This window comes from Zalophus californianus, chromosome 5, assembly GCF_009762305.2.
Source record: "Zalophus californianus isolate mZalCal1 chromosome 5, mZalCal1.pri.v2, whole genome shotgun sequence".
NCBI classification, from domain to species: domain Eukaryota; kingdom Metazoa; phylum Chordata; class Mammalia; order Carnivora; family Otariidae; genus Zalophus; species Zalophus californianus.
The window spans coordinates 125910431-125932773 of NC_045599.1; the positions used below are offsets into that span (position 1 = coordinate 125910431).

At 36.0% G+C, this 22343-nt stretch overlaps 2 protein-coding genes across 8 annotated transcripts in view; one reads left to right on the plus strand and one right to left on the minus strand.

Annotated features, from left to right (window-relative positions):
- NADK2 (NAD kinase 2, mitochondrial) overlaps window positions 1-22343 on the plus strand; it is a 40752-nt gene that overhangs the window by 14575 nt on the left and 3834 nt on the right. Inside the window, exons 4-12 of one of the 3 annotated variants that reach the window (XM_027605446.2) lie at window positions 231-312; window positions 6922-7005; window positions 8359-8495; window positions 9877-9955; window positions 12788-12853; window positions 14171-14266; window positions 19215-19270; window positions 19395-19448; window positions 21657-21780. In XM_027605446.2, the coding sequence (XP_027461247.2) occupies window positions 231-312; window positions 6922-7005; window positions 8359-8495; window positions 9877-9955; window positions 12788-12853; window positions 14171-14266; window positions 19215-19270; window positions 19395-19448; window positions 21657-21780 (778 nt within the window). The remainder of the gene's footprint in view (window positions 1-230; window positions 313-6921; window positions 7006-8358; window positions 8496-9876; window positions 9956-12787; window positions 12854-14170; window positions 14267-19214; window positions 19271-19394; window positions 19449-21656; window positions 21781-22343) is intronic. The other 2 variants (XM_027605447.2, XM_027605448.2) reach the window with 2 other exon arrangements.
- The window catches only part of SKP2 (S-phase kinase associated protein 2), a 70539-nt gene continuing 49864 nt past the window's right edge, over window positions 1669-22343 (minus strand). The window contains exons 10-11 of one of the 5 annotated variants that reach the window (XR_003522056.2): window positions 20373-20499; window positions 1669-1799 (exon numbers count right to left, since the gene is read on the minus strand). Coding sequence is in view for 1 of the 5 variants with exons in the window: in XM_027605452.1 (XP_027461253.1) it covers window positions 20445-20499 (55 nt within the window). In the remaining 4 variants the exon portion in view is untranslated. Of the gene's footprint in view, window positions 1800-10752; window positions 11936-14280; window positions 14499-14557; window positions 16095-19459; window positions 20500-22343 lie in introns of those variants that run through there. The other 4 variants (XR_003522058.2, XR_003522055.1, XR_003522057.2 and 1 more) reach the window with 4 other exon arrangements.

Consider the following 22343-nt stretch of genomic DNA (forward strand, 5'->3'; position numbering starts at 1 on the left):
GGACAGCCCCCCGCTGGCACCCCCCAACAAAGAATTACCCGGCCTAAAATGTCGGTCTTGCCACTGTTGGGAAATCCTGGATTAGGGATAGTGGGTAGAAAGGAAGTGGAATAGACTGGTGGTCAGCAGGACAGAGTAGGAGTGTGATTGTTAAAACAAAAGGACTTGTGTTCAAAATGATGTTAAAAACTAGTTTTGTAACAAATCTGGTTATGTTTTATGTCCTTTAGGTGATGGCACGATGCTCCTGGCAGCAAGTAAGGTCTTAGATAGACTTAAACCAGTTATTGGAGTAAACACTGATCCAGAACGGTAAGGAAATCATGTTCTTTTTGTTTGTGTCTGTATGTGTGTGCTATACATACAGTTATTCTTTGTTTTGCATAATATCTATTTCTGATAAATCTTAAATTTGGGGAGCTCCTTATTTTCTCCACCGTAGTCACATTGCTGTGCTCTATTGCTACAGGGTGTTTACTGTGGTGCATGGTGTTTAAGTGGAAGTATCATTGCTCCTGGTTATCATGAATGTTAGAACCGTGTTCCAGAAACATTTTAGAGATGAAATTCAGGCATGTACAATTCGTTTCTACTTTTAGTAGAATTTTCTTTTATGTGGTGGTTTTCAAGGACCTAGCTTTCATGTATAGCTCAGGCATGAGAAATAGATATGTGTTTTAGCTACCTTTGGTGGTAGAAAATTATGATACAGGATTGATGAGTCTTCGCATTAGACTTCCTAGGTAGTCTGGGAGTAGTACCTTTTGGCAGAATAGACCTGAGCCCTTGACCTAGTTGGGTATTGGTGACCTTTTGTATTGCAGAAGAGGCATGAGTTAATGCCCTGTCTTCTGTCCTTCCTTATGTCTCTCATCTACATTTCTGGCTATGCCTCTGCTGATTTTCTGGGTGACTTCATTGACTTAATGAAGAGACCAAACCCTGTCATCACTTCTTTTTTTCTTTCCTCAGCTTCACTGACATTTAGCATCATTCTTTTCCAGCCACCCGCGGCCATGAGCATACCTGGACTTTATGATCATCTAGAATTGCCCCATCTCTCAAATCTTAATTCCACTTTGACCACAGCCTCCTACCTTTAACCGCAGTTTTATTCCCTCAATCCTGCTAAATCTGCCCTTTGGTTTTCAGTGTGTTGAACCCCTCTATTTTCTTAATTTTCCCTCACTTCCTTCATATTCTTGACAAACTTAATTTTCTTTCTTTTTTTCTTTCCTTTTTTCTTCCTTCCTTCCTTCCTTCCTTTCTTCCTTTTTTTCCTTCCTTCCTCCCTCTCTCCCTCCCTCTCCTCCTCTCCTCTCCTCTCCCCTCCACTCCCTCCTTTGGAGGGGGAGGGCACATGTGAGGGGCGGGGAGAGGGAGAGACAGGCTCCATGCCTAGTGCAGAGCCCATGCGGGGCTCAATCTCACAACCCTGAGCCAAAATCAAGAATTGGACGCTTAACCAACTGATCCACCCAGGCGCCCCTCTTGACAAATTTTTTTTTTTTTTTTTAAGATTTTATTTATTCATTTGAGAGGGAGAGAATGAGAGAGAGCATGAGAGGGAAGAGGGTCAGAGGGAGAAGCAGGCTCCCAAGGAGCAGGGAGCCCGATGCGGGACTCGATCCCGGGACTCCGGGATCATGACCTGAGCCGAAGGCAGTCGCCCAACCAACTGAGCCACCCAGGTGCCCCTCTTGACAAATTTCTTAAACATTTTGTACCACTGTCTTTCTGCTCAATCCTACATCAGTCTGTCATCCTTTTTATTCCTTCATCAGCACTGCTGAGGCCATCTGGGGGGAGAAAATAGAAACTTAAGCTTGGTGGTTTGTTTGGGCCCAAATTTACTTCCAGTTTGTCATTTCTAGCACTTAGAACTAGATCCTCAGAGTTGTTAAAAAAAACTTTCTGTGTGGTTCAGGTCTTCATTTTTTTTTTTTTTTTTAAGATTTTATTTATTTATTTTAAAGATTTTATTTATTTATTTGACAGAGAGAGACACAGCGAGAGAGGGAACACAAGCAGGGGGGAGAGGGAGAAGCAGGCTTCCCATGGGGCTCAAGCCCAGGACCCTGGGATCATGACCTGAGCCGAAGGAAGACACTTAATAGCTGAGCCACCCAGGTGCCCCAGGCTCAGGTCTTCTTCTCTCTTCCCTATTCTCTGCACTAGCTACTTCAAGGTTATTTTAACTTCTGTATGCTCCTTGCTTTCCTTACCCTTCCTCCTTCAGCATTTGCCTTCTCTTACCTCATAAAGGAAATGGAAATCATTGGACTTTTCAACTTTTCCCTGGCTTTGAAACAAAATTTTGTTCTGTTATTTGTTCCCTTTCTTCCCCTCTCTCCAACATGCTTCCTCTGAAGCTATAAACTTGTTCAGGACTATCCTCTTTTAAGAAAATTTAATAAATCCTTTACCCTGTGTCTCTCTCTTGGCTGTTACTCTTTTTCTTCGTCTCTACCCCTAAGCTTGGGATCTCCACTTCCTTAAGTTACTGTTTTGCCATCTTTGCCATCTTTTCTGGATTGCTTCCAACCGGTTCATTGACATTCTTTTTGCCTTACCAGTAACATCCTGGTTACTGAACTTACTGAACATTTCAGTCCTTGTCTTACTTGATTTCTGGGAAATTTTTGCTCCTTGGTTGCATCTGTACTTTTTTGCCATTTACGACATTCCCTCCCCGCCCCCCGCCCGCCCCAGCCCATTCTTCCTATCCTGGTGCTACTTCTTTGTCTCTTTTGAAGGATGTTATATTAAGTCACTGCTTAAATAACATATTATCTTCTGGGCCATCTTTCTATAACTTTTCTCTCTCTAACATTTTATACTGTCTCCAGTATTAATTAATTAATATTAATATCTGTAGTTGAACTTAAATCCTGGTGACTCCAAAATATTTACAGCCAACATTGATCTTGCTTCCACTCTTATCCTTACTTACATTCTCTTCCCACTGCAGCCAGAGTGATCATTTTATGAAAGTTTGATAACATTATGTGACTGCTCAGAATTTTATGGTGGCTCCCCATCTAACCCAGGATAAAATCTAGTTCTTTACTCTGACTAGGGGGACCAATGCACCCTGGTTTGCCAGGGACTTTCCTAGTTTTAGCATTGAAAGTTTCATGTCCTGGGAAAATTGTCAGTCCCAGGCAAACTGGGACAGCTGGTCACCTGAACAGTGACATACAAGACACTGCATTTTCTGGTCCCTGACTATTTGGTGTCTTTTTCTCCTGTTATTTTTCTCTTCATGCTCTTCTAGCCATACTGTCCTAAGTATCCAGTGGCATTAAAAATGTAACATGTCTGGCTGGCTCAGTCTTAGGGCATGGGGCTCTTAATCTCAGGATCATGAGTTTAAGTCCTCTGTTGGGCATGGAGCCTACTTAAAAAAAAAAAAGGCAACATGTCTACAAATGAACCTGTTTCCTTTCCCTTCCTCTACTGTACTTGATGAATGGAATCGTAATCTGTGCTGAAGCTGGACCACCCGCCCCTCACCCCCTTCATCACATTGGTCTATGGCTCTAGCGCTAAGTTCGTGGGATCTCTTACCTTTGAGTCCATCTCTTGCCGTCCTCACTGCTACTGAACATAGGCCTTTATAATTTGCTGTTTAATTACTGTAATAGTCTCCAGTCTTGCTCGTTCCAACCCATCCGTTACACTTTATCTTCATGTTCTTTCCAAAGTACAAATCTGATCGTATCTACTTCTAAATTAAAATCTTTTAGGGTTTTTCCATGACCTTCAGAATACATTGGCAATTCCTTAGTATAATAGTATGATCTTTCACCATCTGTTGCCTATTTGCTTTTTAAGTTTTATTGATCCTCATTAACTCGTAGGCACTTCAGTTAAGAAAAAATTACTGAAGTCCCTCTAGGAACAGCTAGGATTCTTCTTAAGGCTGTTTTTTGTTTTTTTTTTTTTAATTGCATTTTTTGCCCAGTTTTGTTGAGATATAACTGACATATAGACTGCATACATTTAAGGTGTACTGCATAATAACTTACACATAATGTGAAATGATAACCACAGTAAACTTAGTTAACATTTATCCTCTCATATAGATATGAAAAAAAATGCTTTTTATTTTTTTTTGTGATGAGAGCTCTTAGGATCTACTCTTAATAACTCAAATATACAGAAGTATTAACTATAGTCCTTATGTTGAATTGTTACAACCCAGTATTGGAAGTTTTTACCTTTGACCACCTTCACCTAATTCCTCCACCACCCACTCTGATGGCTGTCCTTAAGTGCAAATGTCAGGTATGAGCATCTGCTAACACCATGGGTGGAGGCTTTTCCTCTGGTGAGGAGGTTTGTTGATACTTAAAACAGTAGGATGTGAAAGAGTTCTCCAGAAGGTGCATATCATTTTCATGCCCTTATACATGCTTTTGCCTAGAGTGCCCTTATACCACTTACTCAGTTGTGTAGTTGTGTAAATTGTTCATTGAAAACTGGTGCCTCTCCTGGGCTCTGACTATAATTTTCTGTAGAGCATATTTTCTGCTTGGTTGTTGTCTCTTCCATTAGACTATAAATTTCTATAAAGTATAAAATGCTGTAAACTATAGGATTGTATTTTAATTCCTCTGTCACTGTTACAGTATTATACCTAGTCCATAAACAACCTTTGAAATGAGTGATTAAATGATCTTAGGGAGTAGGGCTAGGATCCCAACCTAGATGAGTAACTATTACTTGAGTATAAGTAATTGAGATCACTCGTTCAATAATTATTTTTTGATTGCTTTCAGTGTTGATGTGTTTATATTTTAGAACTTCTTAGTGGCATAATTTTATATCATTAAGAGATTCTTTAGTGATCACATTTTATATAGTTTGTTGAAATACATTTTCTTTCAGAAAGCTGGCTTAATACTCCTATAAACTTGTGGGAATTTTGAAACTGGTAAGCAGGCAGTATTGCATCTCTAATTTCTACCTAGAAGAGTAGGCTTTAGAAGTCCTTTGGTTTTTCTTCTTGTGTCTCCAGGCCAACAGTGTATTAAGCCTCCTAGCTTGTTTGGTAATTCAGGTTGCTTGACTTCTTTTTCTTAAGTACTCTGGGACTCACAAGCCTTAAATAAGCCCAGAAGTTAATGTTCAACTTAAATTTCCTCTCCTCTATGTTAGTTATCAAATGCTGCCTAACAAATCAGACCAGAACTTAAGGGCTTAAACAATAATAATCACTTATTATTTCTCATGGTTTGTGTGTATCTGGAATTCAGGAGCTTGGCTGGGTGGTTTGGCTTGAGATCTCTCATGAGGTTATAGTAAGCAGGGGCTGCAGGCACCTGAAGGCTTGACTTGGGCTGGAGGATACCCTTCTAAGATGGTTCACTTACATGGACTCATCTAAATTAAATATATAACTTCGGTTTGTCTTGGCTGTATTCTGCATTCAGTTTATTGAGCCCAATAAATAATTATGACACTTGAATGCTTAATAATTAAAATGGGATAGAAGGCATGTGGTAGCTAGCCTCCAAGGTAGCTGCCTAGCATTCACACCTTTATGTGGTTCTCTCCCTGCTTCTGTATTCAATCAGGGCTGGCCTGTGTGACCAGTGGAATATGGTATGACAGTGTGTGGATTCCAAGGCCAGGTCATAAATGGTATTACAGCTTCTGTATTAGTCTCTTGGATTGCTCATTCTGGGGTAAGTCAGCCGGCATGATGTGAGGATCAAGCAGCCCTGTGGAGAGGCTTTCGTGGGGAAGAATTGAGGCATCTTGCAAATAGCTCACACCAATTTGCCAGCCTGTGAGTGAGCCACATTGAAAGTGAATCCTCCAGGCCAAGTTAAGCCTTCAGGTGCTGACAGCCCTGGCTGAGATCTGACTCTAATCTCATGAGAGATTGTTCTCTCTTGGGTGTTGCAGACCTGTATTTGACCCTAGCAGGTATTGTTCTATCAAATGACTGTTGATACCCTCTATATACTTAGCATCGTGTAAAAGTGTTGCAGTGAATATAAAAATTAAAAAACTTAGGCAGGGCCTAGTTTTAATTTCAGTGTTGATTCTCACAGATAAAGAAATTGATCTACCACAGCTTTGTAAAAGCCTTTTTTTCTGCTCTTCACGCTTATAAGTTAATGTATAGTTATTAAGAGTTTGTTTTGCCAAGTCTCCTCTCAACCTTCAAGATCAAAGCATCATGTAAATGATGATGATTGAACTTTCTGGACACCTTTAGGTGTTAGGTGCTATGTTCTCTCATCTTCCTATATCAACTATAGGCAATGTTAACACTTTGTAATTTGCAATTTTTTAAAAAAAAAATTGTCTTCTACGTCAAGCTCTTAACTCCCTGAAGGAAGTTCACCCTTATATATTTTTTGAATAAATGAAGGATTGGATTGGATTAGCTTTATGATTTCTCTTTATGACTTAGATATCATAAATGGTATTTAAAAGGGATTTATGGTTTACTTCCACATATAGTGTGATTCCTCAGAATAACCTTTTGAGATACTTAGTGGTTTTATCACCCTTTTAGAGATGAGAAAGCTGATGCTAAAGTGACTTGCCCACAGTTTATAGTTAAATAATTTAAAGGTAGGGTGGAAACACCACTATACCATTAGATAATTTTGTAGGGTAATCAATCGGTGGCAAATGTGCCGTTATTTTTAGTTTCACTGTGATGTGGAAACTTCATTAGTGTGTATGATAGCATTGAAGCTGGATGTAAAACCACTATTTCTATTTGGTCTTTTGTCTTACTGAAAATACAGAAAATTTGGTGCAAAAAAAAAATGAAGTATAGAACAGAAATTTATAAAGTTTCATGTCTGGTTTTTGTAGTTTAGTGATACCTTTTGAATTAAGTTTTTTCTTTTTTCCTTTTTCTTCCCTTTACACACTACAAATCTCTTATTAAAGGTCTGAGGGTCATTTATGTCTTCCTGTTCGATACACACATTCCTTCCCAGAAGCCTTACAGAAGTTCTATCGTGGTGAGTTCAGGTAGGAATTTCTTACAGTTGTTTTATAAATATCTTTATGTGCCATTAAGAATGCTATCGAACAGAACAAGTTAGATAATATTTGGCTTAGTGTATTACTCTTTATGGCTACTGTTATTAGCTGAGTCATCCACACCTCTGCCTTTCTTCTAGTCCAACTGGAACTGTATAGAAAAACCCTGACAAAAGCCACTTGGCCTGTAACCCAACTGCAAGTAGAGAGGTTTTCTCCATCAGTGAGCTAGAGGCCATGTTTCTATTTTCTTAATGTTGTTACATGTTCTTAGCAGTTTGGTAGAAAGCTAGTTAAAACTATTGGCTAAAAGTAAGTGTTCAAATTCTCTGAGATTTTATATTTTTATCCTCCTCTCCCATCCAAATGGCTGAGGGTTGGATATACTCCACCATTCTGAGGTTCCAGGTATCTTTTATTTTACATATTGTTTCTTAAGTAGGGGGATGTTTTGTCATATTTCTTTCACTTAATTTGTTCAGTAGTCAGGCTATCCTGAAAAGAGAAGAGTGGAGGGAGGAGCTGAGATGGGGTTGGTGATTATAGTAGAGAGAGCCAAGTTGGATGACTTTTTATTTCCTGACTTGGACTAGATTTTTATTGTTTGAGAAAGCTCTTTGTTTTTTTGTGAAATTGTATTAAATCTTCTTGATTTCTGGAATCATTAGTAATGATTCTAGTTTCAGAAGTTTGGCACCTCTACAAACGTCCAGTTTATAGCTATCAAGTGGGAGTATATTTTTATGTACTAATCTAGCAGAGTCTGTTCCACTGGCTTTTGGATACATCAGTTTTTGGTTTTGAAATCAATTATACCTAGTTTTTTTCCTTTTATCAAAAACGTCATTTAAGTTTTAGATGTAATCTTAAAGGTTAAAAAATTTGTCATTGATTTTTTTTTTTTATTGCAAAAATCATTATAGAACTCTAGGAGAGGGAGTTTTGTCTAACCACCTTAACACAATATTGTTTTATCACAGTGGTTTTTTGTTTTTGGGTTTTTTGTTTTGTTTTTGCATGTTACACTTTTGTATGAGCAAAACACAACTGTATCTTAGTATCTTAGATTTAACGGATACTTGATATAGAACTTGACTTTGATTCAAGTTATGTGGGAGATTTTGTACAAATACATTAGATATTTCTATTATTTCTGAAAAGAGAACTAAATCTTTGACTTTGTCTTTGAGAAGGAACTTGTAGGTTTTAGGTGTTTCTGGTATAATTTGTTTGTGGAACAACTAGGTTTTTAATATGAATTTTTTAATTTGGTGAAATAATTATGCCTTATCCTAAGTTTACTTTATCTTAACATATTTGCTTTTCCTTCACTCTTCTAAGGTGGTTATGGAGGCAGCGAATCAGGTTGTACCTTGAAGGGACTGGCATAAACCCTGTTCCTGTGGACCTCCACGAACAGCAGCTAAGTTTGAATCAACATAGTAGAGCCTTCAACATTGAAAGAGTTCATGATGAAAGTAGGTAGATTGGGAATTAGATGTGTTTGGGCAGTATTTAACTTCTTGTTCCTTTGGTTTCTAATTTATATAAGTGATAATTTACAATTATTTGGGGATTTTAGTGCTACTGACCGCATTTAAGAAAATACAGTGAACTACTTCAGGTGTAAAATGTAATATGACTAGATATAGAAATAAGCATATTTCCAAAAGAAATGTGTTCTAGAATGGGTTTGAAAACTTGATTATGAAAGAATTATAAAATGTCTAAGAGAATAGTTGATATTTAAGGAAGGATTCTTGGCTTTAATCTTTGAAATGTCAGAAAAGAGAAAGCAGTAGAAATGACCTAATCTGTAGAAGATTTCTTAATAATTATACATTTGTATAGCCATATTTAAATATATCTACCATAGTTACAATTGTTAAAAATCTTTTTGTTGGGAAATTTTGCATTGCAGCCTTAAGATTTGTGTTCCAGACATCTCTCTGTAAGCTGCTAAGAGAATATTAGTATAAGGTGATATGCAGCTTTTTTTTTTTTTTTAACAAATGTTAAGGTGAATTCTCAGTTTTGTGGACTGTAATTTAGCCATATCTTCCCAGTAATTTTAAGGCTTTCATGATACAGGAAGACCCCAAGAGAAACACTAAATATCTGTGGACTGTATAAAAAGATTTTTTTCCTCCTGTGTTTCATTTCTTGGCTAAACTTATCAGGAAAAGCTACCTTTACGTATCTGCTTTGTCTCTGTCTTATCTCATTATTTTCAGAGTTTTTCATGGTGATTTATAGCTTTATAGGTTGGGCTGTTCTTAAACTATGTGTTCGTGTCATATTTTAAAGATTTTAAATTTTTAGTTGGAAATCTTACTTTATCCCTAGCCAAAAGAAGTTACTGCTGTCACCGGAGATGTTCACGATTTAGCTCTGAAATTCATTGGCTTTATAAGAAAGCTATAGATTGGTATTCAGAGATTCAGTGATCTCTAATATATAACCGATTTGGTTTCCAATATGAGCCATGCGTGTAATTTGCTGCTGAAATCCAAAGTGGCTCCTGTGGAAGTACTTGATTATTTCCACGTCTGAAGCTCTCAGAAATTAAGTGTGACAACAAGAATCTTATGAGGTGGATAAGTATATTTCATCACTCTTAAAAAATTGTTTCAAGAAGAATTAAGGTTTATTTTGGTGAGAGAGAGAGGCTTCTTTGGAGATATGTTAGGTGATTTTGAGGTTCATTATGAACACTCTAAATATGAGCTTTAACTTCTATGTTAATGTTAAAGTATGGATTCTATTGAAACAAAAGTATGAATATTTTAATATTTTATAAAATTTAAATCCTAACATTTCTAAAATTTAAACAAGTTGTTTTTCTTTTCATTACTACAGGACCTGAGGCTTCAGGACCCCAGCTTTTGCCAGTGAGGGCACTAAATGAAGTCTTCATCGGGGAGAGTCTATCATCCAGGTACTTTTAAACCTGTATTCTTGAGTTTGGAATTTAATGTTTTAGTATTTTTTAGATATTTGATTTCTGCATCCTAAGAATTATGAATAATTAATATATGGTATAAGTGATAGAAATGAATTATTTAATGAAATATTTCCAAAACCTTCTCACACATTTATAATACACGTTAAGAGGAGAGAAGGTTCCATGAGCGAAAAAGTTTGTGAAACCCTAGGTTAGACAAAGTTATTCAGGTTCCATTACTAGAGTCTTTAATCTATCATATAGGTGCTTTATAAATGTTTAAGAGAATCATATACTAGGCATACATTTGCAGTGGTTATAAAACTTTTATAGACAGTCCGTATTAAAACTTCCTGACTAATTATCTTAATAATGTCACTTAAGGCTGATTTGTTTGCTTATTTTTAGCCAGGATCCAGTTAAGGATTATGCATTGCATTTGGCCATCATGGCCCTTTAGAATTAAGAATCATTCCTTAGTCCCACCCCTGTTTTGTCATTCCTGATACTAATATTTTTGAATAGTCTAAGTTAGTTGGTTTGCAGAATATCCCTTGTTTTAGATTTGTATGATTTTCTTTTTTCTCTGCATAAGATTCAGACTAAACACTTTTGGCAGGAATACTACTTGGTGGTAATTGTATCCCTTATGCAACATCATAAGCCAAGTGTATTGACCCTTTAAGATTTGTAAAAAAAAAAAAAAGATTTGTAATCATTATTAGCAAAAACTAAGGTTAATGAAGTTCTTCAGTAGGAGTATAAAAGTATAGTATGGTTTTATTACTGATGAAATCTGTTTTGTGGGTGTCGAATATAATTTAGCCTTAAATGGTCAGCAGAATTTTTTTTCAAAACTTTCGTGTGATATTAGTTACCAGTTATAAAATGACTGCCATAATGTAAAGTTAATTAAACTCTTGGTTGCCATTTAGAACGTGCCTTCTCATTTTTGTAGATGTCAGTAAATTAGGGGTGGAAAATTAGAGATGAGTCTCTGTCCCACGTGGCTGCTGTCAGAACCGTGTGACCCTTTGAGGTCATGTAGTCGATTCCCTATTTACTGAGAGTTCCATATATTCTGAAATTCTGATTGTTGACCTGTCTTTTCATAAGTTTAATTATGATGAGAAATATTTGTCTTAATTAAAAAAGATACCCATGTTTTAGCCAATGACTAATTCAGATAGTACTGAAAAGAACAAAGCCTGATTTAGTAGAATGCCTTGAACAATCTTTTTCAGTTGTAATTTTGATTAATGTAATTTTAAATTCAGCAAAATGTATTGTGTACCTGCTACGTGCTATATGCAAGTCACTAGGGATGTAAAGATAAATAAGATAAAGGTAGTAAGTAGCATCTTATTTTTTTTTGGAGGGTGGTAAAATACATAATTTTAAAAAGTATTTAAAATTCTGTGAAGGAATCAAATAAAAATATATTCTTTAAAGAACATAAAGCGTAAATACATTTATTTTAACATAGTAATAAGACTCATGATACACATAAAATGTTTTCTTTTGCTCTATATCATTTGAAGTAATATGGAAATGAATAATGGATACTTGGTGACAGAGAAGGCAGGAAATGTAATTCTAATTAGTGGTATAATCTAATCATGATTACTAAAAACATAAGGCAGAGAGCAACAACTTTAAATGAAATTGGAGAATGTCTACATTAGAAGACAAATGAAATCTTGCCATTTGCAACAACATGGATAGACCTAGAGGGTATTATACTAAGTGAAATAAGTCAAAGACAATTACCATGTGATTTCACTCATTTGTGGATTTTAAGAAACAAAACAAATAGAAAAAAGAGAAAAAAGCAGACTTAAATACAGAGAACAAATTGGTGGTTGCCGGAGGGGGCAGGGCGTTGGGCGAATGGGGGGGATTAGGAGTATACTTATCTCGATAAGCGCTGAGGGCTGTACATAATGGTTGGGTTACTGTCTTGTATACCTGGAACTAATAACACTGTATGTTAATTAAACTTGAATAAAAAATAATAAAATAGATGACAAAGGTAGAAATGTTTTGAGAGTTTATGCCGATTCTAGAGAAGCCATTTAATGGCTTATGTTATTGTTTGTGTATTTTAAAGGTTATAACTTCCGAGAGCTTCTACTAGTGTTGCTTTGTAATTTGTACTTACTAAAAATAACTTATAAAAGGAGGAAAACTGGGATCGATTGACAGACTTCTGGGAATTCAGTGAAGTCCCACTAGATTTTAGATTGAATGTTTTTTTCTGTGGCAGCAGTGATTTGGTTGGTTTATCTCCTAAATAATGTCTGATGCTGCTTCTTTTTGTGTTGAGCCTCACCTTATATCCTTACTAAGATAAGGACAGCAGTGGGTTAGCTTCTGATGCTATTGAGAAAGTTTTCACTATAGGAGGTATTAGAACTTATTTTTAAGGAATCTATGACATAGACCCTTAGGCAGAAAGGAAATGAATACTTATTGGATGCCTGCTGTGTGTCAGGCTTTATGTATATTGTGTATATTACTACATTACACGCTCATAGCAACCCTGTGAGAAAGGTAGTTGTATGTATCATTGAACAAGTTGAAATTTGGAGAGTTCACATAACTTGCCCATGGTCCTATCATTAGTTAGCATCAGAACTGTCATTGTATACCCAGTATTTCTGATTCCAGGTCCTGTATTGAGGCTTCACTATGCCCTGAAAACTTAAGGGCTTTGCTTGGAAAATATGAAGTGCAGCAATATTATTCCTGCCTCATTTATAATGTTCTTAGATTTAAGAACATTTTAAAAGCCCAATTTTTTTTTTCTTTTCTATTCTAACCTAGAATGTCTTATTCTTGGGCTGTAGCAGTGGACAATTTAAGAAGAAGTATACCCACTCTAAAGGGACTGTGAGTTTTATTGCTGCCTTAAAAAAATAATTTCCCTGAAACAAAAATTCTGAGTTGACTAATCTTGATAAACCTGCATGTGAGAATGACACTAAATTTGCTCATCGTTTTGGGCTCAACACCCCTCACCTGACTGTACTTTTCTTCCTCTCCACCTGTTTCTCTTCTATCCCCACTTACCTCTAATCTCATTTGTTTCTATGTGATTCTAGCATAATAGCAGCCATTCCTATAGAGTTGACTGGCTTGTCTGAATGTAATAGGCTCCTAATACACCTAAAATTCCTAATTTTCTAGGAAGACATAACAAAGCTATGAAATAGATTCAGTGTGAACATAAGGCCTGCTATCTTTTATGAAGAATGGTGACTTCAGAAAAAACATGAAAAGGAGTTGTGCCATGTAAAACCTTTACAGAATGAGTTTGGCAGGAGAATTGAGGGTTAAGAGATAAATTATCCATTGAGTGTTAGTGTTTGCAAGCATGTCTAATAATTATCATTATTGGAAGAGCTATATTAAGAGTTTAACTTTTTTATTTGCTGGACAAAAATAACCCAGTGTTGATCAATGACACCATTATTTAAGATACAGTTTTACAAAATAGGCTTTTACAGGTTTCAAGAGTTTTTTTTTTTTATTGCAAATTTATATGTTCACGCAGTTGAAGAACAGTGTCATTTTTGCTGGTGTCAGAAAACCCATTTGATTTCATATTTATGAACTACTCTAAGAAACAGAAATCTTTAAAGAAATTACAATTCTAGTTTTATTCCTAGTTTTGTCTACTGATGCAATACCGTTTGAGAATTTTCTTTAGAACTTGATCTTAGCTTACTATCAGTTCAAAAGGCACATTAGTATATAACTTAAACAAGTTGAGCAGAAACTGTTGGCAACTTGAAGGGTTAGATACAGACTTGGAGCTATCAAGGACTAGCTACCAAGAATGAAACTCACCTAAGAATGGTATTTTCTTTTTGAATTGTGAAATAAGGCTCTGTATGTGTTAGATTCCATAAAAACAGTAGAGGCTGTGGTAGGTAAAAATTTACCAGGAGCCCTTATTTGAAATGTTAAAATATTGATAGAAAGGACCATATGGATCAGAGAGGGATGGAGCTATGCAGATTTTTTTTTTTTTAACCTTTTCACTTAGTATTGGTATTAGCATCATGGTGTGCGTGCCTACTAAGTCAGGTATGTCTAAGTCAAGCTGGCCCACTTAGATTTTGTTAGTTCTGAAGAAACGATGTTTGTCTTATTTACTGTGAGCCATAAGTTCAGCAAATCCAGTTTTATATTCTCAATTCATAGGGCTTCCTACTATGAGATTTCAGTTGATGATGGTCCATGGGAAAAACAGAAGAGTTCAGGGCTCAATTTGTGTACTGGAACAGGATCAAAGGCCTGGTGAGTAACTTGGGATGTTGCTTATTGACTTTGTGAAATATTTTAAGTAACGTAATTTACTCGAGGCTGCACATCGGTGTATCTAAAGCCTCTGATATGCAAGAGGTAGCCTGGTGGTGTTATGTTGGTTGGCTCACTTTCTGCTTTACTCATCAGTTGGGTCCAGAAGTCCTGCCTTGACTTTGTAGATTAGAGCTGTAGCCTGGATTTGGTCGTTATTTAGCCTATTGCACTAGGTTTGTAAAGAGAAAAAAAGAAAATGAGAAATGTTTTGGGGGACTGTATGGTTTTTTGTTTTTTTTTGTTTTTTTAATGAAAAATATTTTAAATAATAGTAAAGAAATGAAAACAAGTACAATAACAGCAAATGTCCTGGAGGTTTGTGCGGCAAAGGCCTAACTGGAGATAACTTGGGCTCCTGTATCTTGCTTACCCTCTCACTTCTCTCTGGGTAATTGCTGCTTAGTCATATACATGCAGACGCCTCCCAGACTTTCATCCATAGCTCTCGTCTCCTGAGCACAAACTCCTACCCTAAAATGACCTACTAGAGAGAGTGTTAATAGACCTTCAAATTCAGCATATTGAAAACTAAATTTATTATCTTCAGGTTTTTATTCCTGTGATCCCTGTATTACTTAATAGGATCACTGTTACCCCAAGTTCATGCTCTAGAGAAAAAAACCTTACTCCCCTAATCCTTGCTCGCTCTTTTGAGTCTCCCTGTTCTCCCCTTTACACATACCAGTCTCTGAATCCTGTCAGTCACACTTCTGAAGTCCTTGCCCCTCTTTTTCAATTTCTCCTGCTATTTCTTTGGTCCAGGCCTCCATCTTTTTAGTGAATATTCTTTGTGCCTCATCCTTTATTCTAAAGGCTGTCATCCATACTGCCAAGAGTAATATTTCTAAAATGTAGATAAATTTGGCTGTATCCCTTCTGTGCTGTAAAAGTTTAATTTACTTCTGACTGTGTTCAGATTACTCAGTCTGTATGTGAGACCCTTTAAAATAGGATCTAAGGAAACTTCCCAGCCTATTGCTGCCCTACACTCACCCACCAGCACACCGGGGACACTACAGGCTACTTGGAATGCTCAGCACAACGTGTTCTCTCTGGGCTTTTTGTTTTTGCTCAGTGCAACTTCTTCCTGCATTGAATGCCTGAACATTCTCCACTTTCCATCCCCGGGCTGAAAATCCAATCTTCAGATGTCATTCTGTGTAGGAAATCTTTACTAGGATCTAGTTCTTTTCATCAGCATAATGAACCCTCTTTTGGTGCAACCCTCGCATCGCACTTTTTCCTCATAGCACTGTTCTAGCACTTACCACATTATTAGTTCTCTGACTAGCTGACACCCGGCTGGTTCAAGCAACTTGAGGCATTTGGGGTGGTGACTCATGGTTTTGTGTGGTTTTTTTTTTTTTCCCTCCCTCAATTTTTTGTGTGTATAGCATACTACCTAATACATAATCAATTTTTTTTAAATGACTACATATAGAGTGGAAAACAGTACTTATTAAACTGTGATTTTAAGTTTGGATAGTTTAAAATGGAGTAATACTTTTTCAGCATTACTTTTTAAAACTTTATTGTGGAAAATTTTATATACAAGAGTAGACAAAAGTATCAATAGCCATATACCCATTAGCCAGTTTCAATAATTATCAACACATGCCCAATCTTTTCCTCTGTTCCCCTACTGTCTCCTTTTGTCTTCTGTTATTTTGAGTTAATTTTCAGACATCACATTGATTCATAAGTACTCCATAACTTCACATTTTTTTTTTTTTTTTAAAGCCTCATCTTTGTCAAATAAATGAACCTTTGGAGAAAAATGAGAGGTATTATTTCAAGATTGGCTAAGATCTCATTTCCCTGAGGGCCAGTGAAAACAAATTTCTAAAATGACTTTTAACAATATTGTTTGAAAAAATAAATTTAATCTGTTATAAAATTGTGTAACCCTCTCATAAAATGAAAACATTATAGTTAACTGCCTTAATTTATCATGACATCTTTTCTGCTCACTGTGATGTGTTACTTGTTGAAAACTGTATTGAGATTCAGAAACAGATTCTTACAGAAATCCTGCAAGAAAGTAGTTATAGCCGTGTTTTATAAAGGTAGAAATTAAGGCTTTGCGAGGATAATTAGCGTGAGGTCACAACTAGTGTCAGAAACTGATACAAGCACGAGCGTGCTTGACTACAAAAACAAGGCCTTTTTGACTGCCAGCTTTGAAATGCAGAGTTCGTACAGTTCGAAGATGTGTCAGCAGGTTGTACTGAAGAATTATCAAGGTAAACTTGCTAATCTTAGTGAAATAGTGGTTATGCTAAAGGCAGTGAATCAGCTTTGACTTTTGCATTGGGGTGTGTCTGCCTGTGATTTTGATAGTTTTAGTTTTCAACCTTTTACTACTAAGAAGAGCATAAAGAATAAGAGCCATTAGGCTTGTAAAGTAGTCCTGCCCTCCACTGCCACACACTTTATAGCTGAGTCCTGTGTTGATGTTGGACATAAGTAAGTATGGCTTATATTAGGATTTCAGTCTTTCCTTTGTTGCTTGTTGAAATCTGTTGTCTCCGATGTTGTGGTCTAGAACTGTCTCTGTCCCTGCCACCTTGGTCACTCAGCCTCTTCTCTGTTCAGCCCTACGTAGCTTGCTTGCTTCTAACATCTCCAACCTTACTCCCTCCCATTACTGATCCTTCTTTTGCTGTGATTGCATTTCCCATTCATCTTTTGTCCTTTTTCTCTTCAGAAAATGGGCGGAGAGAAGAGAAGCCTAGGGGCCAGAAGGGCTGAGGGAAAGCTATACATTTCTATATGTTAATAACTTTATCAAACTACCATTTCTAAGATTTTTCTTTGTCTTGAGCTTACATATATTATTTAAATTTTCAAAAATACTCTGGAAATAAGTAATTTTATTTTTATTAATAGAGTATTATTAAAAGGTCTCAGGAGTTTCCCAAAGCCATGTGGCTAATAAGTGGTGAAGACAGGATTTAAGTTCCGGACTTAACTCTAAACTGTAGACCTCAGGAATCACTGGAAAGAAGGGAATAGAATAGCCTATTTGTTTTACTCTTTTAATTCTTGCACAGAGAGAAGTCTTCCTATGGGACCTCTCAGTCCTTGCTTTGAATATGAAATGTGGAAATGTATAACTTTGGACAAGACAGTTACTGTAACCGATCTCAGTGACTTCTGAATTCTTCCAATAATGTGAATATTCAGAAGAATTAGAATATAACTCATGCACATCTCTTTCATTTGATATTTTCATTCAGTATTGAGTTGAGTTTTTGCCATGAGCCAGGTGGTGCTGCAGATGCCTGAGCTTGTAGTCTGTGGCAGTAATTCCAATGAGATAGGTATTGCAAACCTCATACTAAAAAATGAGTCAGGACACTTATTTTGCTTCATGCCACATAGTAAGTATGAGCAAAGGTACAGAGGCAAGAATGGGTTTGGTGTGGCTGCAATATGAAATTGGAGAGTAGATAATGGTGAAAAATAGAATAGGCAATGGCTAGATTTGAGATTTTTTTAGCATAGGCATGTGGTCTGTGAATGACCCCAAATTTTTAATATAAAAATTTGTGTATCTGCATTGCCCAAAATGTTACCACATTTCTCAAAATGTGAAGGGTATAGGGTTAGAAGGGTATGCAAGAGTATCTATTACTCTCCCCTCCTTAAAAAGGTTGAGTCACTGAATTATGTTGAGAGTTTGTGGGTAACTGAGTTACCTACTGAGGCCATGTGAGAAGAGTTGTGAGGCAGCAGCAGAATTCTAAATCAGTGGGAAAAAACAAACAAAACTTTCCATAACCATCTTTGTAGACCCAAGGACAGAGCTACTTTTAGAAGTGATTCATGTTTGGGGCGCCTGGGTGGCTCAGTTGGTTAAGTGACTGCCTTCGGCTCAGGTCATGATCCTGGAGTCCGGGGATCAAGTCCCACATCGGGCTCCCTGCTGAGCAGGAAGTCTGCTTCTCCCTCTGACCCTCTTCCCTCTCGTGCTCTCTATCTCTCATTCTCTCTCTCAAATAAATAAATAAAATCTTTAAAAAAAAAAAAGAGGCGTGATCCCTTTAAAAAAAAAAGTGATTCATGTTTGTATTAACATTTGTTCTTAAGTGGTTAAGCAAGGCATCACACAGTAGTAAAGATTTCTCATCTTTTCTGTTTTATAATTTAAAGAGATATTTACACATTAAAAATATGTTAAATAGTATAAAAGGATATCAAATGAAAAGCTAGTCTTTCATATCTCTAGTACTAATCTCCAGACACAATCACCCCATATATATATATAATATATATATAATATATATATAATATTTACTTCCCTGTTTGTTTATATATACTACATAATGCCTTTGGTTTTTTAACTTAACATACCCATTATCTATCAGCACATACAGTTCTGTTTTATTCTTTTTAATATCTACATAGTAACATTTAACCTGCTTCCTGTGAATATGAGTTGTTTTGCTATTATAAACAATGCTTCGTAAATAACCTTGTACATGTCTTTGTGTATTATAGATGCAAGTATATTTTAGGATAAATTAGTAGATTGAAGAATATGTTCATTTTAAATTTTAATAGGGCAGAATTGCCCTCCAACTGCAAGTTCCCCCATCAGTGTATGAGAATGTTTTTCTGATACTCATGCCAATATTATCAGTCTTTAATTTGTATTTCCTTAAGTAGGAGTAAAATTGAACACTTTTTCATATAGACCTATAAACTGTTTGCCTATGTATTTTGCCCACTTTTTAAAACTGGGTGAAGTGGCTATTATCTTTTGGTTGTTTTTTCTTGATAATTCTAAGAGTTTTTTTGTATATTAAGTAGATAATTCCTTTTTTGTTTTTAGTATGTTTTTAGAATTAAAACAAGGAACTTATGTGATGTTTGTTTCTAGGTCATTCAATATTAACAGGGTTGCAACTCAGGCTGTGGAAGATGTTTTAAATATTGGTGAGTACCAAAATAGCTAGTATGTTATAATTATAATATGCTATATAATGTATATATTTTATTATATGTTAGCTATTATATGACACAAGATATTTAATCAAGATATTCCCCCTTTTTTCAATAGCAAAACGACAAGGAAATTTAAGTCTTCCATTGAACCGAGAATTGGTAGAAAAAGGTCAGTGACTAATGATCATAATTACTAACAGTTTCATTTAAGTTCTGCATCGATCTTGAGGATGTCATTGTGAAGTTTACTTGTCTAATTAGCAAAGCCTAGTACTTTTTTGACTCAAACAGGCTCTTGATATAATATCCCTTTACATGTATTTAAGCAATGAAAAGTTTAGAGCTGGACTTTTTATATATTATATTTTTGTGAACTCTGAAATATAAACTTTATGTCAAAACAGTGTTAGCTACAAACATGTCCTGGGGGATAGGAAAATATAGAAAAATATAGATCTAGCAAATGGGAAATGCTTACTTAAACTCAGTATGCCATTAATATCCTCTGAATGAGATGGAATTCACTGAGCTGTGAAGGCTTATCACATGCACTAAAATGTTCTCTTTATAACTTCTGACTACCTACTCCTGCCCAGTTGATTCAGGGTTCCCTTGAGAGAACTAGCCGTCTTGGGAAAGACTACTACTGATCAGGGAGTCTGAAGACCTGGGCTCCAATCCCAGACCGGTCACTCACTGAAAATATGAGCAAGACTGATTACATTCCTCTACTTCCTGGACTGCAAAATGAGGAAGGGGAAGTAGATTGGTAATGAATGCATAGGGATTCTTCAACTGTTATTCTTAAAAATTTTTTTTCTAAATATTTAAATTCTTTAATAGGAAAACACATTCGTTTGATTTGCATATGAAATTAACTCACTACAGTCCCATCTTATCTGTCAGGAGCATTTTTGTATAGACTTCACACTACAGCTTTCCTTTCTGTCTCTGTTTAGTTGAAGAGTATCCTAAGATTTCAAGGTCAATTGTTTTTTAAAAAAATCCAAACTTTTTCATAGTGTATCTACTTACATATGTAATAGTGTCAGTTCATTTAAGTGTATATTTTGGATTTCCAGGTAAGACTTACTTTGTTGGGGGAGATGCTTGGCCTTTAATAGTTTGAAAACAGGACTAAATCTCTGACGTCCTTTTCAGCTCTCTAAGATGGACTTTCTCCCTCTCTCAATTGGAGACCAAAAAGATTAACATTAAATCTGTGTCAAAGAAAGGAAAATTAGGCATTTATAGTAATCTATTCATTATATAATTTAACTTAAAACATAATTATAAAAAACAACAAATTTATATCAGGCATGTAAATTTAAGGGTATATATAAAATACAGTGATTTTTCTGCTTTATTGAATGGATGTTACTCCTTTGAAAACTGGTCCTTAGAAACAATAGTGAATGCCAGGGGTGCAGTCATTGTTACAGACATTTCTGGAATTCTTTCAGAGCTAGCACTTTTTTTTTTTTAAGTTCTCTCTATGCCTAACATGGGGCTCAAACTTTTATGACCCTGAGGATCAAGAATCGCATGCTCTAGTGACTGGAGCCAGCTAGATGCCCCTGGGGGTGGGGTGGGGTGTGTGTATGTGTTCTTGTGTATTCGTTCCCAGAGAAGCAAATTTTTATTTTTGAGAGTGAATTAGATTTCAAAGAGCCAAATAATTTAAGTGAAATTTTGGTAAATAAGCTAGATTATCTGACAGTCTTATGATCTGTTTTAATGTGGTGTTCAACTAAACGTTCTTACAAGCCTGATTTCTTTGTACAGTTGTTTTTGACCAGTTTGTGCTTTGCCTATCAACTTTCATGTGCCTCTTGGTTATGAGAAACAGGTCTCAAAGATTTCTAAACATATCTTGAGTAATTGCCATTTCATTAGAGAAAGCATATTGCCTGTCATTGTTTAAGACTGCATTTTATATCAAAACAATTAACTTATGAACACTTTGACATGGTATTTTGGAAGGGAACTTGGCAAGGGACTGTCGGAGCTCAAGTTCCGTTTGAGTGCCTCAAGCTAGTTCCTTACTTCTGTTTAATTACTGGTTTTGTAGCGCCCCCCCCATGTCTATTTCTGCTATATTGTGGTTGATACAGGCTTTGATGGCCTAATCTTGGAACCTAATCCTCATTTATAAGGTTTGTGTGTGTGTGTGTGTGTGTGTGTGTGTGTGTGTGTGTGTGTGTGTGTGTTTGAATGGAATGTGTTGTGAGTTTCAAGAAACTTGCTGCCAAACAGACCTTTTGGAACAGAGTTGCTTTTAAGTTGAGGACAGGATAGCATTCATTTTTCATTTTGCGCTTCTCAGAAGTGACCTTCTTTCATTGACTGCGGCAATACTTTTTTTTTTCCTTCATAGTAACAAATGAATATAATGAATCGCTGCTCTACAGTCCAGAAGAACCAAAAATACTTTTCAGTATTCGAGAACCAATAGCAAACAGAGTTTTCTCCAGCAGTCGTCAGCGTTGCTTCACCTCAAAGTAAGCTTTCAGAGGCTGACTTCTGACTGTGCTTTCATTGCTTGTAATTGTAAAGGAGTCTTGGTTTTAAAGTATTCAGTTTGATGAAATTCACTCATTCAAACTAATCTGGTAGGAAAAGTATAGAACTCGTGCAACTAATGAGGTGTCATGCTGTATGTACCCTGGTGAGAATGGTATTTTCCTTTCTAACATACTGTACCATTTTAGAGAAACTATAAGTGAATAGAAGGGGCATAATTATTTAATTGGGTGATGTGGATTTGTTGTTTTAACATACTAAGACTCAGTAAGATCAAACTATCACTTTTAAAAAAAGCTGGAAAGCAACTTTTTTTTTTTTCATATGCTATGGGATAAAAGCAGGATAAACATTCTATAAACCTCAGTTGTATAGCAATAAACTTTTAGAGTAGGACTCATTTCTGTCACGTTTTCCCTAAAAGTGACCCCCCCCTTTCCCACATCTATCAGATTTGATTTTTTTTGAAGGGTGGATATAAAAAAAATATATAATTTATTTTGTAAAGGTTGTCCAATTTTCTGAACAAAAAAACAAAAAA